The 17,610-nt window shown below is 38.6% G+C and overlaps 1 protein-coding gene and 1 non-coding gene across 5 annotated transcripts in view; both read left to right on the plus strand.

Annotated features, from left to right (window-relative positions):
- RAB3GAP2 (RAB3 GTPase activating non-catalytic protein subunit 2) overlaps positions 1–17,610 on the plus strand; it is a 106,957-nt gene that overhangs the window by 33,211 nt on the left and 56,136 nt on the right. For all 4 annotated transcript variants that reach the window (XR_009052754.1, XM_057728479.1, XM_057728480.1 and 1 more), the window contains exons 3-9: positions 3,990–4,113; positions 6,208–6,289; positions 7,867–7,914; positions 7,991–8,066; positions 8,392–8,493; positions 13,318–13,417; positions 14,670–14,768. Coding sequence is in view for 3 of the 4 variants with exons in the window: in XM_057728479.1 (XP_057584462.1) it covers positions 3,990–4,113; positions 6,208–6,289; positions 7,867–7,914; positions 7,991–8,066; positions 8,392–8,493; positions 13,318–13,417; positions 14,670–14,768 (631 nt within the window). In the remaining variant the exon portion in view is untranslated. The remainder of the gene's footprint in view (positions 1–3,989; positions 4,114–6,207; positions 6,290–7,866; positions 7,915–7,990; positions 8,067–8,391; positions 8,494–13,317; positions 13,418–14,669; positions 14,769–17,610) is intronic.
- LOC130850623 (small nucleolar RNA SNORA36 family) lies at positions 17,425–17,556 on the plus strand. The gene has a single exon (XR_009052983.1). It is a non-coding gene; the product is annotated as a small nucleolar RNA SNORA36 family (small nucleolar RNA).

Below are 17,610 nucleotides of genomic sequence, written 5' to 3' on the forward strand. Positions count from 1 at the left end.
GATGCAGCGAAGAATGACAGAAGATATTGGGTTTCACCCTCTTTCCCGCCCCCCTCCCCCACGCCCCTCCATCATCAGTAGATAAAACTGGAATGCTGATCCAGGTGAAGGTTTTTTTTCTGGTTTCATGTTACTAAAAATGTACATTTAGGAGATGGCTCGGCAGGGTTAGGGATATAACTCGTCATTGTGGAGTCCTTTCTCTGAATTGGCTTCTAAGTAAGTGATATCTGTTTCTCGTGCTTTCATCTTGGTTAGTTCTTATGAGGCAGAATTTGTGTTTTCTCTGGGGTTACTTGTAGTCCATTTGCTGGGATGGTGGCAGAAAGCTTGATTATAATTTGACACCGAGTTCTAGGCCCAGCTAAGGGAGTAGTACTCTATCCCTTATATCTGACTAACTTGTACCTGCCATGGCTATGTCAGCCAGAATCTTGAAATGTTAAATTGTAATGTCACTTAAGGAAAAACGTAACTAAGGTACTGTTACTTAAGGATACTAGCTTTGAATCCGTTGCTCGCTGTCATACAGTTTTGTGTGCAAGATTAAATAATAGGTTATTCCAGTATCTTTGTGAGTACAAGTAAGGAGAAATTGGAATGCTGTTTTTCACTCAGTTTTGCTATTAGGACTGTGCTGCCTGTGGAGTTGAGGAGTCATAGGCTTTGCCAGTTACAAGGCTTCTAGTCTAGTGTGGGAAATGCGGTCACAGAATAAACAGTGGAGAATAGGAAGACTTTCCATTGCAGTACATTTGAAAGACGAAAGATGGCAAACATCAGAGGAGGATGGGATTATGATAGGAGCTGGAACTTGAGATGGACAGACAGAAAAGAGAGGGGAGAGTATTTCCAAAGGAGTGCTTAAAGGAGTGCCTTGAGAATATGCTGCTGCCATGTTCCAATGTGGTTCCTGGCAGCTCTAAATCACAGAACCACAGAAAGATTACCCATAAGTAATAAGGAAGTTCTTTTTTGGGGGGTGGGAGGTGGGGTGCGTGCACCCACATGTGGGATCTTAGTTCCCCGACCAGGGATGGAACCCGTGCCCCCTGCAGCGGAAGCTCGGAGTCCTAACCACTGGACCACCAGGGAGTTGCTGGAAGTTCTTTTTGAGAAAAGGCTTTTCATTGACTGTGAGACTAGAGTCAAATCCCAAAGGGACACAGACTTATCAGAGAGCTGTCGCAGGCACCCACCAAGATGAGCATGGTCCTCTTTTGGGCTTTGACACCATTTGTGTGGCAGGGAGCACATCTCTTAACCACCCTAAGACTCTGCTATCTATATTGTAAAATGAAGTTTGAGCCAGTTAGTCTTTAAATGCCTTCCATCTTTGAACTTCTTAAACTCTGTCTTTAGAGCAAACATAAACCTACAGATCTCATCCCTATTGGTGGCATTATTTTGAAAACAGAGGATAGAAACATTGAAATAATGTTCTTTGTTGAAAAGTAACTTTTACAAACTTTTTAGAGTTTACTGTTTGAACATAATTTTTGAAGTGTGATAAAAGGAAGAGCGCATTTGTGTAGCTGTTCAATTATTTTTTTAAATTATCTTTTATAGAACTTGCCAAAATTAGAGCTGTGTAATCCCTTTTCACGAGCATAGTTTGGATTTCTTTTTTATTGCAAAGAGATGGAAATTTGGGGGGAAGAGAGCAGTCAAAAGTTTTAGACACTCCTAGTTTCTCATCAAACACAGTACCAATGTAATATCCCTGTGTGACTGACCCTGCTTCTAGCCTCCTTCCTAATGGGGAGACTCCAGTCACTTGAAAAATCCTGAACTTCAGAGTTGGTATAATTGGGCCTCAGTTACTGGGGAGGGAACCATAGGGTCCTGATGCCCTCAGCGTACAGCCGAGCCATTGTGAGAAGTTCTGGGTGAGTGATGGCTAAACAGAGACTGTATGCTCAGGCAGAGATTGTGGGTCCAGGGAGAAGTTAATTACAACTAACTTTTACCTTACCACTTTCATCTTTAGGGGATAATTTCCTCCCTAGCTTATATGTAGAAAAATACACATTAAAAGTAGCAAACTGAATAGCAGAATTTCTAAAAAACGGAGCTTTACTAAAACAAGGGATTTTGCCAAGATTACTCTTCTCCCTACCTTTTGGGAGCGGGTGTAGCCTTGTTAGCGTACCTGGCAGAAGAAAGAAGTTCCAAATCTATTCGATTCCTCAGTGTTCCAGTGAGAAGGAAAAATAATTGCATGACTATCCCAGAAGTTTCAGACCTACTTGGAGATTTTCCTAAAGATGTCCTTTAACCCATATTTTATTTATATTTTAAACATTTCTTTGATAGTATCATAGCAAGGAATGATTTATCTTTCCTAGAAATACTACCATAATGTTTGTGAATAGGATGATTTTCTGTTTTTAAAATCTTTTAAATTTCCTTATGCTAGTAATACATTCTTACTGAAAGCTTTAAAAAAAAAAATATGTAAATTTTTTTTAATGAAAGCAACCTGCCTCATTTCCCCCCTTCCCCTCCCATCTTGATTAATTCAATCCGAAAGCTATCGGGTGGGGTTGAGTAAGGTAGGAGTCCACATGACATAAAACCTAGAAACTGTAAGAGCATAAATAAGTCGATAATTTAGCTACATAAAATTTAAAAATTCTGCATGAAGAAAAATAAGCTATGACATGAACGGGGAAAAACTATTTACAGCTCTTACACGTTCTAAGGACCACTTTTCCTTGTATGTAAAGCATATATACAAATTGATTACAAAAAGATGAGCAACCCAGCAGGAGACCTGCAAAGGAAAGGAACACACTGTTCCTAGAAAAGGCTCTTAAGCATATGCAGAAATGCCTGTTCTCACTCATAAGAGGAATGCAGTAGACTGAGATATTATTTTTATCTGTTAGTTGGACAAAGATCAAAGTTAAAGCGTCTTTTGAAGAGTCCCTGAGGAAGCAAGTACTTTCAAAACTTGCTGGGTCAGGTTATGAATTAACATAACTTCTGCAGAGCACAATTTGGGCATATCTAGCAAATTTACTAATACCCATTTCCTTTGACCCAACAGTTTAACTTCTAGGAACTTATCCTACTGGCATCCTCCCACATAAACTGACAACTGTATAAAGTTATTCATTGTAGCATTGTTTGTGGCAGCAAAAGAGTGAAAACAACACAAATGTCCATAAGTAGCGGGCTGGTTAACTAAATTACGGTGTGTCTATACAATGGAATGCTATGCAGCCATTAAAAAAAATTAAGAAACTTCATGTAGAATGAAGTCTAAGGTATATGTTAAGAGAAAAAAGTAAAATATAGAAGTATGTATATAGTATGCTACCATTTGTGTCAGAAAAGGGAAAAAGGGTGGTTAAACTATTTGCCTATGTGCGTGGTGGAACTGGAAGTAGGCAGAACTGGTCACACTGCTGTCTCTGGAGTGAACAGCAGGATGGCCAAAATACAAGAATACCAGAGAGACTTTGCACAGAAGACCTTTTTAGATCTGTTGAATTTTTTTAACCATAGGAATTTACCTACACAGTGAATACATTTTCAGTTAAAAAAAAAGAAAACACCTTTCAGGTCACATAAAAAGAAGTGTCAAAATTATCCTACTTTTACAGGTCGTAATTGTCAGATGATGTTTTCTTTACTGTCTAGCTGCTGATACCCTAGCTGTCTGTCTCGAAATAGGGTTATTTACTAAATTTGCTAATACTGAATCATTCCTAGAATGATCCCTATGAGACAGTCTTTTAATGTTTTGCTATCTGTTTAATTTAAAATTTTTGTATTAATATTCAAAACTGAGATCTACTTATAGTGGATATTTTGTTTATCAGTCATCTGACATGTTTTGATAAGAAATATTATTGAAATTGTAAAAGAATTGGCAAGGCTTTTTTTTCCTTTTTTCTTCTCCCTTGCTTCTCAAGGTAGACAAGCTGAGTTGAACTATTTTCAGTTTTTTTCCATGAAAGTAATTGTAATTTTATTCACAGGAAGAAGAAGGAAATACTTGCAAAACACAAAAAACTTCCTGGCTTCAAGATTGCGTTTTATCCTTATCTCCAACCAATGATCTTATGGTTATAGCTCGGGAGCAAAAAGCTGTATTCCTAGTGCGTAAGTACTCTGTTATTTTCATTTATTTTAATGCATAGAATAGAAAATGGATTAGGTAGAAAGCAAAAGTGTTACTTGTACTGTATGCATTATATGGTGGTATTCCATAGTGTGATATGTTATATAACACTTTTTATCCTCTTTTATTTCTCTCTCTCTTTTCCCCCTCTCTCTCTTTTCCCCTTTCTTTTTCCTTTCTTTTCTGTTCCTTTCCTCTTTTTTTCTTTCTTAGCCACAGATACTTTAGCCATCTCTCTATGGCACTTCAGAGCCAGTACTGGGCACTGCCCAATTCTTGCAAGGGCAATCAGAGCTAAAAAAAAGCCACTCATCCCTCCTTAGTAATGTGAGTCAGGTGACTTTGAACTCTAATTTGAAAACTCACAATGCTGTAGTTTCCTATTTGGGGCATAAGTTTTTCAGCTTATAATTTTTGTTGAGGATTAAACTTAAAGTTTGGGTGTATATAGAACGTGGAAAACCTCACTGATCAAAATAAGATCTTATATTAAATGGGTATGGAATGATCTTATAAAGCAGATTTGCCCTCCAGTGGCATAAATCTAATAGAAAATTTTTCTCTGCCAACTGGAGATAAAAGTAGTTTTATAAATAAAAAAGATGGGGTGCCCTAACACCATACACAAAAATAAACTCAGAATGGATTAAAGACCTAAATGTAAGACCAGACACTATAAAATTCCTAGAGGAAAACATAGGAAGAACACTCTTCGACGTAAATAACAGCAAGATCTTTTTTGATCCATCCCCTAGAGTAATGGAAATAAAAACAAAAATAAATAAGTGGGACCTAATGAAACTTCAAAACTTCTGCACAGCAAAGGAAACTATAAGCAAGATGAAAAGACAACCCTCAGAATGGGAGAAAATACTTGCAAACGAATCAACAGACAAAGGATTACTCTCCAAAATATATAAACAGTTCATGCAGCTCAATATCAAAAAAACAAACAACCTAATCAAAAAATAGGCAGAAGACCTAAATAGGCATTTCTCCAAAGAAGACATATGGATGGCCAAGAGGCACATGAAAAGCTGCTCAACATCACTAATTATGAGAGAAATGCAAATCAAAACTACAATGAGGTATCACCTCACACCGGTTAGAACGGGCATCATCAGAAAATCTACAAACAGTAAATGCTGGAGAGGGTGTGGAGAAAAGGGAATGCTCTTGCACTGTTGGTGGGAATGTAAATTGATGCAGCCACTGTGGAGAACTGTATGGAGGTTCCTTGCAAAACTAAAAATAGAGTTACCGTATGACCCAGCAATCCCACTACTGGGCATATACCCAGAGAACACCATAATTCAAGAAGACACATGCACTCCAGTGTTCATGGCAGCACTATTTACAATAGCCAGGACATGGAAGCAACCTAAATGTCCCTCAACAGATGAATGGATAAAGAAGATGTGGTGCATATATACAATGGAATATTACTCAGCTGTAAAAAACAAAGAAACTGGGACATTTGTAGAGACATGGATGGACCTAGAGACTGTCATACAGAGTGAAGTGAGTCAGAAAGAGAAAAACAAATATCGTATATTAACACATATACGTGGCATATAGAGAAATGGTACAAATCAACCAGTTTGCAAGGCGAAAATAGAGACACAGATGTAGAGAACAAACATATGGATACCAAGTGGGGAAAGCGGGGAAGGTTGGGGGGAATGAATTGGGAGATTGGGATTGCCATATATACATTACTAATAAGAAAAAAAATACCAAATTGTACATTCTAAACATATGCAGTTTATTGTATGTTAACTGTATCTCAATAAAAGATCTTAAAAAAAAAGATGGGATGGTACATAAGAATTAATAACTGTATTATATGGATTGAATAGGAGGAAAGAGAGACTAGAGAGAGTTTTATAAAAATCTTTTAAAAAATTTTTAAACATTACCTGATATTTACCGATAAAAGGACCCAAATAATTAATACAGAGCTATTAAATTCTGTACTCATCATTCTAAAGGGAAGGAGTGAAATTTATAAATTCTTTGTTTTAGTATACTATAGTTAAAGAAGTTATTTCATGTGATAACTTTTTTTTTTCCAGCAAAATGGAAACATAGTGATAAAGGGAAGGAAGAAATGCAGTTTGCTGTTGGTTGGAGCGGTTCTTTAAGTATCGAAGAAGGGTAGGTACCAGTTAAGTTTTTTATCTCTCTGTGTTAAATGTAGATGTGAAATTGTTTGACTTGTACGTGAATCTATTAAGAAGTTTCATCATTTGGAATGTTTAGTAAATTTATATTTACCAGAGCTTTAGAGGTTGTAGAGCATGATTTGGGCAGTAGATTTTAGGTTTTTATATGTGATTACTTAAAAAAAAAACAAAAAAAACCACAAACAAAAGCCCTCCTGTTTGGAGAGTATGTAAAGGAGAGTTCAGAGAGAATCTCATAACATCTTGTCTACATTTTGTCTTCTCCTCAGCTCTTCATTATTAATTTTATTCTGCCAAAAAGTCAAGGGCAGCCATTGTCTTCTCTGCCAGCATTGGGCTTGTTCTTAAAGGGGACAGGGCTACATTAATTCTTAAAACTCATAAATACTTCAGAAATGCAAGTTGGTGAATTCAAGTTTCAACTGACACAGTAAGAGTTTTAAAACCAGATCTGTAGCGTGGTTCTGTGATGGAGCTGCTAGCCTGGAACCTGCAGCCGAAATCTGTTTTCAGTTAAATTTTTATGACTGAAAGTTACCTGGTCAGAATGAATAAGATTCATCAGACTTTGAATTCAGATAAAAGACAACCAATTAGAAACCATAGTACATGCCGGACACTCTGTAGATACTCAATGAATTGTTTTCTACTCGTATCAAAATAACTGATATTTCTCCTTAAGTCTTTTAGTCTAAGCATTTTGAGGACATTTAATTTATGTCAGAAATGCAAAGCAAACATAATGGTTCAATTACTTTAGAGACAGCAAACATGTAACAGAAACTAGATAGTCACCAAACGTGTAATTTTGTCTGGTGATTATCTAGTTTGATGTGTGGGGAAGAGCGTTATAGTTTGTTAAATATGCTGGCGATGGTCTTGAGGGTCGACGGGTTACATAACAGTCAGTAGGAGTTAAGTTATTTTAATTTTGAGGCTTGTCTCTGAGTGCAAGACAAATTTTTCAAGTCTATGTGTCAGGAAAAAAAATCTTTCAGGGACCATCCAGCCTAGCAGGTGCTTAGAAATAGGTTATTAGGAGCAATTTCTGCAAAATATAAAAGAAGAAGCCAGCCAATTGGAATACAGTAAGTCTCTAGAATAATGTACTCAGCAGAAGTGCAGTTTGCCTGTAATATGGTTGAGAATTCCTCCCACCCTCTGCCTCCAAGTTCTTAGCTGATGTGGAGGAGGCGGGGGGGACAGTAAGAAATAACTGCCTGGTGATCATTTGATGTTTTCTCACTTTTGTGTATAATCAGTCGTGTACAGTAAAGGTTTGCTTTCTTTACTTTTGTGCTTTTCATGACAGTACAGAATGAAAAAACTTTTTTATTAACCTCAAGTGAATGTGACATTACTTTTTATGTGAATGGATTTCATGACCCTACTTACGGGGCGGTTTTACTGTTTTTTTACGCATGCATTGGATACGACTGGTCCACAGAGCTCCTCTTCCACTTATTGCCCTTTAGCATCTAATTATAGAGACATCAAAGTAATTGATAAATTCAGCATGTAAGCATATGATTTTGTTTTTGTTTTTAGGGAATGCGTAACCAGTGCTCTGTGTATCCCACTAGCAAGCCAGAAGAGGTAAGGATAAATGAGTCATTTGTTTGCTTTGCTTTGATTTATGAGCTCTTAAGATCATCCATTTTGCTTGTAACAGGAGTTCCACTGGACGTCCAGACTGGACCTGCATTGTGGTGGGCTTTACTTCGGGCTATGTACGCTTCTACACAGAGGTGAGCTTGAGTGTTATGCAGTTCAGAGATACCAGTTCACTGGAATATCTGGTTACCCATCCCCATCATACTCATATGTGACTCACTACCTGCCACTTGGGACTGTGTAGTTGATACCTTGTGGGCGGAGGCTGGACCAGGGGGAGTGGTGGTGGTAGAGAGTTCTGATAGAAGCTATAGAGAAGAGAAGCTATATTCTTCTGCAAACAGACTACCTTGCATCCATGGAAGACTTGTTAGGGGGGATGGTGGTCTCCGCCTGGCCATACCTGTTCAGGTCTGTTGGTAAGAAAACAAGCGGGCACGTCTCTGTGCTTCCTTCTAGAGTGGCGTGCTCTTGCTCGCACAGCTCCTGAATGAGGACCCAGTGCTACAGCTCAAATGCAGGACCTATGAAATCCCACGGCATCCTGGCGTGACGGAGCAGGTAGGGTAAGAGATTGTGTTTAGAGTAACAGTGGCTTTACTTTGAAGTAGTTTCTTCCCTCTTTCATTGGGTGGAAACTTTAAGGTATCTTCTTTTTGTGGCACAGTTAGCTGTGCTGTCATAGGCTAGAAATAATAAGCTATTCATAGCTGAGTAAAGAATACCAGTCTTGCTTTTACTTAGCTAATGAAATATTGTATGCTTTGCTCTGTAGTGAAATAAAACACTTAAGTCTGAAGCCAACTTATTTTTTCATTTTTAAACTTTAATAGTGACTTCAGGTAAAAAATGGTATTATATAACTTTATATCTTTTTTATTTGGACTTAGGTGTCAAAATTATATAGAGTAAAAGAAAAGTTCTAGCTGTATTATTAACAGTGCTGCTACATTGCACTCACCTATTTTTCAGAAAAGGGGTTATTAAGTTTTTACTTATTGTGGAAAATATTTTATATATGTTCAGTGAAGATTTTGATAGAGAAAATAATACTGTTGAGTGTCTAAGGCTTTCCACAGTTTTCACTTCTTCCTAGGTGCTCTGTGAGATTTTGTTGTCTTAGAATCAAAAAGTAATTGTGGAGCCACATAAACTAATATGCTCTTATTCAGCACATCTTGTTTGGTACGTTGTTAAAACCATATAATATGCCTTCTTTCTTTGTGCTATCCTGCTTCCAAAGGATTTGAAGTAAACAGGTGTATATATTATGTGCCTACTTGGACTTAAACTGTATGATAGATGGGACTGGAGCTCTAGAAGAAATTTAACTAGTAAAAGAGACTAGGCTAATGCCTGTAAATACCTATGAATTAGTTAATCAGTAATATTAAATAATACCTTATTATTTGCTAGTTTATATGAACAGAATAACTTCTGTACAAGTTTAGAGAAGAGGGAGCTCAATTAGGACTAGGACAAGAAAGGACAGTTTCGTTGAGGAGGTGAAGTTTGAATTAAGCCTTGAAAATGGGTATAGAACTTAATTAGTGAGAAAAGAAGGGAAAGTGTTTTAAGTCGTCAGGAGGAAAATGAAGGAAGATTCAAACATAGGACTATGTATGAGACAACAAAGAAACCTATGTTAGAAACTAATGAGAAATTGTTGGATAGGCTGAGTGGCCAGATTTTTCATAAATGTGAAAGCCAGGTGAAAACCAGAAGTGATTCAGCAGATTTAGAAGCTACTACAGATTTATGAGAAGGAGGTGATGTAATCAAACGGATCGTGAAGGACTCTTTCTTCAGGATGAATGGGACTTGTGAGAGCCTGGAATCAGGGAGGCTAATTATCTAGTTTTATAAGTTATCTGCAATAGATGTACAGTGCTGGGAGCCAGGATTAGAATGGCTGTGGGAAGAGAAAGGACCCGTACAAAAATCATTTTGGAGGAACATTTGACAGGACTGGTTACTGTATTGAGATGTCAGATTTTTAACAGAAAAATGAGTTGGCTCTAAGATCTGTGTCCTGAGGCATGCCATTGACAACATTGGAAGAGGGGACTGCTTTGGCAGTAAACAAAGGTTATTAAATTTGGTTTTGGACATGTTGAGTTTGAGATGATGGTAGGAAATAAAATGAAAATACCATCATGTCTGTAGTGATACAGAACTCTACTATATAGACACAAAGACTAGATTGAAGACAGTGGTTGAAGTCATGAGCAAATTCTTCTACATAAAGGCTATAGGAAAGTAAAACTGAAGGCCGAAAACTTAAGTCTTACAATATTCATCGTAAGGAGATGGGAGAAGATGGAGCTATTGAAGGAAACAGAGAAGGAGCTGTTGGAAATCCAAGAAGATACTCTGTTTATTGAGGATACCACTCAAGAGCTATTTCCCTTTTAACAAATTCTCTGGAAGATGAAGGTCCTTTAAACACTTTAAACTTGGTTATGTATATAATAATCTTTTTTCAGAGCTGGCGAGAAAATATAACTCACATTTAAATATTTGTTTGCTATTTGCTTTTGTGAGTCAAAATCTTTTAGCTGAAAAATAATTTATTAAACGTGCAGAGAGAAGTCTTTGTTGTTACTCTGTATTCTACGCAAGCATCTCTGGACCTGATACATCAGTTTTTATATCAACAATATCTATTTGCTGCTTCTTCAGTGTACTCCTAGATCTATTAAAGGTCACAGGAGCAGGGGCTTCCCTGGGGGTGCAGTGGTTAAAAATCCACCTGCCAATGCAGGGGACATGGATTCGAGCACTGGTCCGGGAAGATCCCACATGCCACGGAGCAGCTAAGCCCGTGTGCCACAACTACTGAGCCTGCACTCAAGAACCCTCAAGCTACAACTATTGAGCCCATGTGCCACAACTATTGAAACCTGTGTGCCTAGAGCCTGTGCTCTGCAATGAGAGAAGCCACCGCAATGTGAAGCCTGTGTACTGCATCGAAGAGTAGCCCCCACTCACCACAACTAGAGAAAGCCTGCGCATGCAGTGACGAAGACCCAGCGCAGCCAATTAATTAATTAAAATTTAAAAAAAGATCACAGGAGCAGATTTCCTGTAATTCAGTTCTGGGGGGCAGTGAGTGTAGTAGGTGTGATAGCTGATCATTGCAGGAGAAGATTCCAAAGAGAGGAGAAGATTTTTTCTGAAATGTCAAAGAAACTTCTTCCATGGTTTCTGCATAAAGATCTCTGTCATTTAGCACAATTTCTGCTGCTTTCGAACCATTGGTATTTGTATGAGTATCTTCTTCAGGAAGATGGTCTCGTTTGGGAGATAATTGACTAGCTGGTGACTAGCTCCTCTGAGTCAGGGGCCTCCCTCCCCCTGCCGTACTCAGCGGACTGTGTGAGCTTAGCCTTGTGATCTTGTGATTTTGTCATGTGGGCCCCCACACCAGCTCCCTTGTCCCCTGCCTCCCACCCCTTGTGCCAAGGGGTCTTTTAAAATGTCTTTTAAAAATGGAAACACCCCAACTGTCCAGTAGATAAAGGGGCAAGGCAGTTCTCAAAAGAAGAAATATAATTGCTTGAAAGCACATGATAAGACTTTGAACCTTGCTAATAATCTAAGGACTATAGGCAGCTACATTTGGATAATTTTTCACCTTTCAGACTGGCAAAGATGAAGATCAACAAAACTTGGTGACAATATGGAGAAATAGGTGGAAGTATATATTGATAGGTCCTTTCTTGAGACAGTTTAATAACACAAATGAAAATGAACATTGTGAATACCCTATGACCCAACAGACCCCCTTGAAGGAATTTACACCAAAGTGATGTGAAGAGATATGTACAGAAGAATGTTTATTGCAATGATGTTTATATAATAATGAAAATATTTAATTCATTCACAATATTTACTGGCTATCATGTGCCCAGCCCAATTCTAATCACTGAGAATCATGGTAAACCAGACATGCGAAGTTTCTGCTTTTGTGGGGCTTACAGTTTGGGGATAGCGGAGGAAAACCCATGATGAACAACTAGAAATTCCAAGCTGATTTCAGCCTCTGATAGGCACCATGAAAATCATGTTGGTGAGATCAAAATGAGAGAAGGGAATGGAGATGATGTTTGAGACAGAGGCACAGAAGTAGCCTCTCAGAGCAACTATGTTTGAGCTGAGACCTGAATGATCAGAAGAATTAGGCAGGCAGAGAGCTGGTCCAGGCACGTGGAAAGCACTGAGGTGATAATGACCTTCATGTTCAAGGAGCTAGGGGAGAGGGGTGAAATGAGGTTAGAGGCCACACCTTGCAGCGTGTTTGGAGTTCAGGTTTTATTCTAAGTGCAGAAGGGAGCCATTGGAGAGATTTCATCAGGAGGGTGGTTCAGTCTGCTGTGTCTCAGGAAGATCACACCAACTATGGAGCATGGATGGTGGAGAGCAAGGGCAGAAGCAAGACGCTGGACTAAATGTCCATCAGTAAGAACTGGTTAACTGGGACTTCCCTGGTGGTGCAGTGGTTAAGAATCCGCCTACCAATGCAGGGGACATGGGTTCAAGCCCTGGTCCAGGAAGGTCCCACATGCTGTGGAGCAACTAAGCCGATGTGCCACAACTACTGAGCCTGAGCTCTAGAGCCCATGAGCCATTACTGAAGCCCGAGTGCCTAGAGCCCATGCAACAAGAGAAGCCACTGTACTGAGAAGCCCGTGCACCACAAGGGAGAGTAGCCCCCACTCGCTGCAACTAGAGAAAGACTGCACACAGCAGTGAAGACCCAATACAACCAATAAATAAATTAATTAATTAAAAGAGAAAACTTAACAAAATTTTGATTCATACGCTACAATGCAGCATCGCCACAACAGAAAATGATTTGCTCACTTATTGAAATGGAAGAATATCATTGACATATTATTGAGCAATGAAAAACATGCTATAGAATGCTATATATGGTATAGTCTCATACAAAAGCACGCGATTAAATGTGACAGTATACACTGAAATATGTCTGGGATTTCAGGTGAGTTTCCTTTTTCTCTTTTTTTACTTTTATGTGTTGTTTGTATCCATACAATGACTGTATTTCATTTTTATGAAACGTGTACTTTTTTTGGTTACTCCCACCATGTATCCTGAAAACGTTATTCACCATGCACAAAGGCTCATATTTGAGAAGAATTTTAAGTCCTTGGCCAAAAGGCATTCTGAAATTGTCTCTGTTTATTTTTACTATTCCTCCGACTGATATTGTTTTGTGTGTTGGGTGTTTGACAGTTGTTTAGTTATGGTATTTTTTAAATTTTACATTAATCACGACATTCAGCTATAATAGAAAAATAGATATGTTTATTTGGCAGTAATGAAAATTTATTATTTTCTTCTTTCTTATTCCTTTAATAGAATGAGGAGTTGAGTATCTTATATCCAGCTGCCATTGTGACTATTGACGGATTTAGCCTCTTTCAGTCTCTTCGTGCTTGTCGAAATCAGGTGGCGAAAGGTAATATGGGGGAAGAAGTAGCTAACTTGTTTGTCTTAATTTATTCCACTTAGAGAATTAATATGTCTTCTAAATTAAAAAAGCCTTCTGAGCCAGATTTAAAGGAAAAATCCCCACTACTGTCGAAATGGAAGTGCGTTGTTGGGTAGATTGCTTAGTAAGAATAAAGGCGAGGTTGCAGAGAATGGACTGGAGAACTCGAGGTTTGGGGGGGGGAGGTGAAGGGGAAGCTGAGACGAAGTGAGAGAGTAGCATGGACATATATATACTATCAGCTGTAAAATAGATAGCCAGTGGGAAGTTGCTGTATAACAAAGGGAGTTCAACTGGAGGATGGATGATGCTTTAGAGGACTGGGACGGGGAGGGTGGGGGAGAGTCGAGGGAGGGAGGGAATACGGGGATATGTGTATAAAAACAGATGATTGAACTTGGTGTAGTCCCCCCAAAATAATAAATAAATAAATAAACTTAAAAAAAAAAAAAGAATAAAGGCGAGGACTAGGATGTCAACTCTCTCTATTTGTTGCCAGTTGAACAGCAGGCTTTATTCACTGATTTTGCAGTGTCTTGGCCAGTTAAGAGAGAGATTCAACATTGGGGTGGAGAATTTAGTTGCATCTAGCTGAGGAAGCAGATTTCTCACTAGGTGAGCAGCTATTTGGGCCAGCGTACTAAAATCTTGTGATTCTACAGTGCTTCTCTTCTCACCGGGGGTAAAGGTAGCATAAAGTGTGCGGCATTTCACTCATTTTTCTGGCAGTGCCATCACTGTTAGCGTGCCTTTCTGTCAAGCCTGGCCTCAGTTACTTGCATTCGAGACCTTGCTATTATGTGCTTCTGCCAGGTGTATCGTCAGGTTTTGAATTTTTCACTGAGGCACGGTTGCTCTTCCCAGGATTTTATCCACTGTCTTTCTCAAGGGGGAGAAATCGCTTACTTGGCTTCAATGGCAGTTTGAATTCACCTTGATTTTCAGTGGTAGACTAGAATTTTTAATAGTCTTCTCTAATTCCTCAAGTGTTCCAAGGTCCCTTATGACAGCCAACTTAGTCTTTTAATGTTTGCATTTTATGTACATTGTCTTGGTGTGAATAAATGTCATTGTATGTGGTTTACATTACTTTGCCTCATTATTTTTAGTTGAAATTTTAGAATAATAAATCAAGTTATATATTTGATGATTTTTTTGGTGAAACTTTATTTTCTCTGACATATTTAAGTTTGGATTGTCTAATTTTTATCTTTGACAGCTGCAGCATCAGGCAATGAGAACATACAGCCACCACCATTAGCTTATAAGAAATGGGGTCTACAAGATATTGACACAATTATTGATCATGCTAGTATTGGTAAGCATTACTAGTTCCAGTTCTTTTGAAATTTACTTCTTATGCTTTTTGATTGAAGTATCTCATTTATTGGAAATGTAGATTTATTCTCATGTGAAAAGAAAATGCATTGTCTTTAGCGAGACATTTGGAAGGTAGTTCAGGCTTAGATATTATCATTGGTTAATGTCTTTAAGAAATGGTAGCAGTTTTAGTAATGATGCCTGCAGCAGCAGTACTGTATAAGTTGTAAGTCACCCACTATTTGACTTAATTTTTATACAGATGAGTTTAATTCATAGAATTACCAGATAGATCAGTCTTCTAAAAATGTAACGTTTAGACCAGCAAAATATAGAGAAAAGCAGATTTCTTCTTGCAGCCGGTGTTTGAAGGCATACTATTTTAGGTATTAGGCATGCAGAGTTGGAAAGACATAGTCTCTGCTGTTGGGAAGCATGAGGCGAGTTGGGAGAAACATGTGAAAACAATTATGGTACCACAGCGTGATGGTTGTCATAGTAGACAAGTAGACCAGCTGTAGTGGGAGCAGAGGAGATGCTCCCAGCACTGAGGGAATCAGGGAACAGGAGGTTGACTTCAATCTGAGATTGAAAGAATGAGTAGGAGTTGACCAAGAGAACACGTGTGGGGACTTCCCTGGTGGTGCGGTGGTGCCAATGCAGGGGACATGGGTTCGATCCCTGGTCTGGGAAGATCCCACATGCCTCAGAGCAACTAAGCCCGTGCGCCACAACTACTGAGCCTGTGCCCCAAAACCCTCGAGCCACAGCTGATGAACCCGTGTGCTACAACTACTGAAGCCCACGTGCTTAGAGCCTGTGCTTCACAACAAGATAAGCCACCACACTAGAAGCCCACACACCGCAACAAAGAGTAGCCCCCACTCACCACAACTAGAGAAAACCCCCTCACAGCAATGAAGACCCAGTGTAGCCAAAATATAAAAAAATAATAAAAAAGAAATTAAGTTAATTAAATTTAAAAAAAGAACAAGCGTGGGGGAGGCACTCTAACCAACAGGTATCGGGCATGAGGGGGTGGAAATGCCTTGTGTGCAGGAAAAACAATAAGAACTGCCCAGAGTGAGGCCAGTCTGTAAATAGGAGTCAGATTCTGAAGGCCTGATGTACTATGCAGAGGAACTTACATCTTTCTCCTCACCATGTTGAGAGTCACTGAAGAATTCTCAACACGAGAATGATATTATCACTTAGCTTGTTGGAAAAATCACTTTGGTGGAAGTTTAAAAGTTGTAGTGTGTAGGGGTCAAGAGTAGAAACTAGGTGCAGTAAGGCAGCTGTAATAATCTCGGTAAGATGTAATAGGCTTCTGAATTAAGAGTAGAAATGGTGGAGAAGAAGGAAATGCTATTTTAGAATATACAACTATTTTTTCTGTTTAATATGGTATATGCTTGTTAAATTTTTCAAGTAGTACATAAAAATATAAAGAAAAAAGGGAAAAAATCTCTCTAAATCCTACTGTCTAGAGATACTCATCATCGGCCTTGTGGTAGACATCATTACAGACGTGTGTAAGTGCATGTGTAATATGGTTATGTTTGTGGATGGTTATGTCTTCATAAAAGGATTCTATCATGCCAACTATGTTGTAGCCCTTTTTTAATCAACAAATTACAAAGAGGCTTTCACAACAGTTTTGCTAAATATACATTTATCAGAGTCCTAATAGAAGACAGATGGCATCCTTGAAATAGGATAATTGAAAGAGGTTTTATTTGCAGAGAAGGTACTTATGCAGATGTGGTATAGGAGACCCACAAGGGATAGTACAGTGTCTTGGGGCTGATCAGCAGTGTAGCTGTTAACCACTCCGAGGCCTACATCCTGCTCATTGGAAATAATGAGTAGAATCAGCGCCTTAAGAGCAGGACGGCTTTTGGCCAATGGTCATGAGGAAATAGATATCATGTCTTCATTCTCCTTTCTGTCTTTGATCTCGTGGTGGGGCTTCCCGTTGTCTGAACCCTGCTGGAAGTCTGGGTTAATAATATGCACACACTGGCTTCTCGGGGCCAGCAGAGAGAGGAGGAAGGAGTGTGAATCCAGAGTGGGAAACAGAAGGTACCTGACACACAGATCATCTTTGTGTATTGTTGCAGTTCTTGTACGGGATACAGGCAGACCTTGTTTTACTGCACTTTGCTTTATGGTGCTTCAGATACTGTGATTTTTACAAATTGAGGGTTCATGGCAACCCTGCGTCAAGCAAATTTATTGGTGCCATTTTTCCAAAAGCATTTGCTCACTTCATGTCTCTGTGTCAGGTTTTAGTAATTCTTGAAATTTTTCAGCCCCTCTACCAGCAAAAAAAAAACATGAGTCGCTGAAGGCTGAGATGATAGTTAGCAATTTTTAGCAATAAAGCATTTTTAAATGAAGGTATGTACATTGTTTTTTTAGACATCATACTATTGCACACTTAGACTACAGAATAGTGTAAACATAATTTTTATTTGGACTGGGAAACCAAAATATTCATTGACTCACTTTTCTGCGGTATTTACTGTATTTCAGTAGTCTAGAATTGAACCTGCGATATTTCCGAGGTCTGCCTATAATCTGTAATAAGTACCTTGTTGGTAGACATTCCTTTTGTCTTTACTTTTTGCTGACATAAAAATGTTGTAAAATTCCAGAGTGTTGAGTTCAGTTCAGGGTGACTTCCCTGTTCTGTTAATTAGACTTTGGAACATTGAAACAGGCTAGGAGAAGTGATTGGATAGAAAATATTATTCTATTCATTTATCTCCCAGCCTACAAAATGAAAAAAAAAAAGTGCCACAAGCTTTATGTTGTATACATCTTTATGTAAGTTC

Source organism: Hippopotamus amphibius, chromosome 3, assembly GCF_030028045.1.
Source record: "Hippopotamus amphibius kiboko isolate mHipAmp2 chromosome 3, mHipAmp2.hap2, whole genome shotgun sequence".
In the NCBI taxonomy this organism is placed as follows: domain Eukaryota; kingdom Metazoa; phylum Chordata; class Mammalia; order Artiodactyla; family Hippopotamidae; genus Hippopotamus; species Hippopotamus amphibius.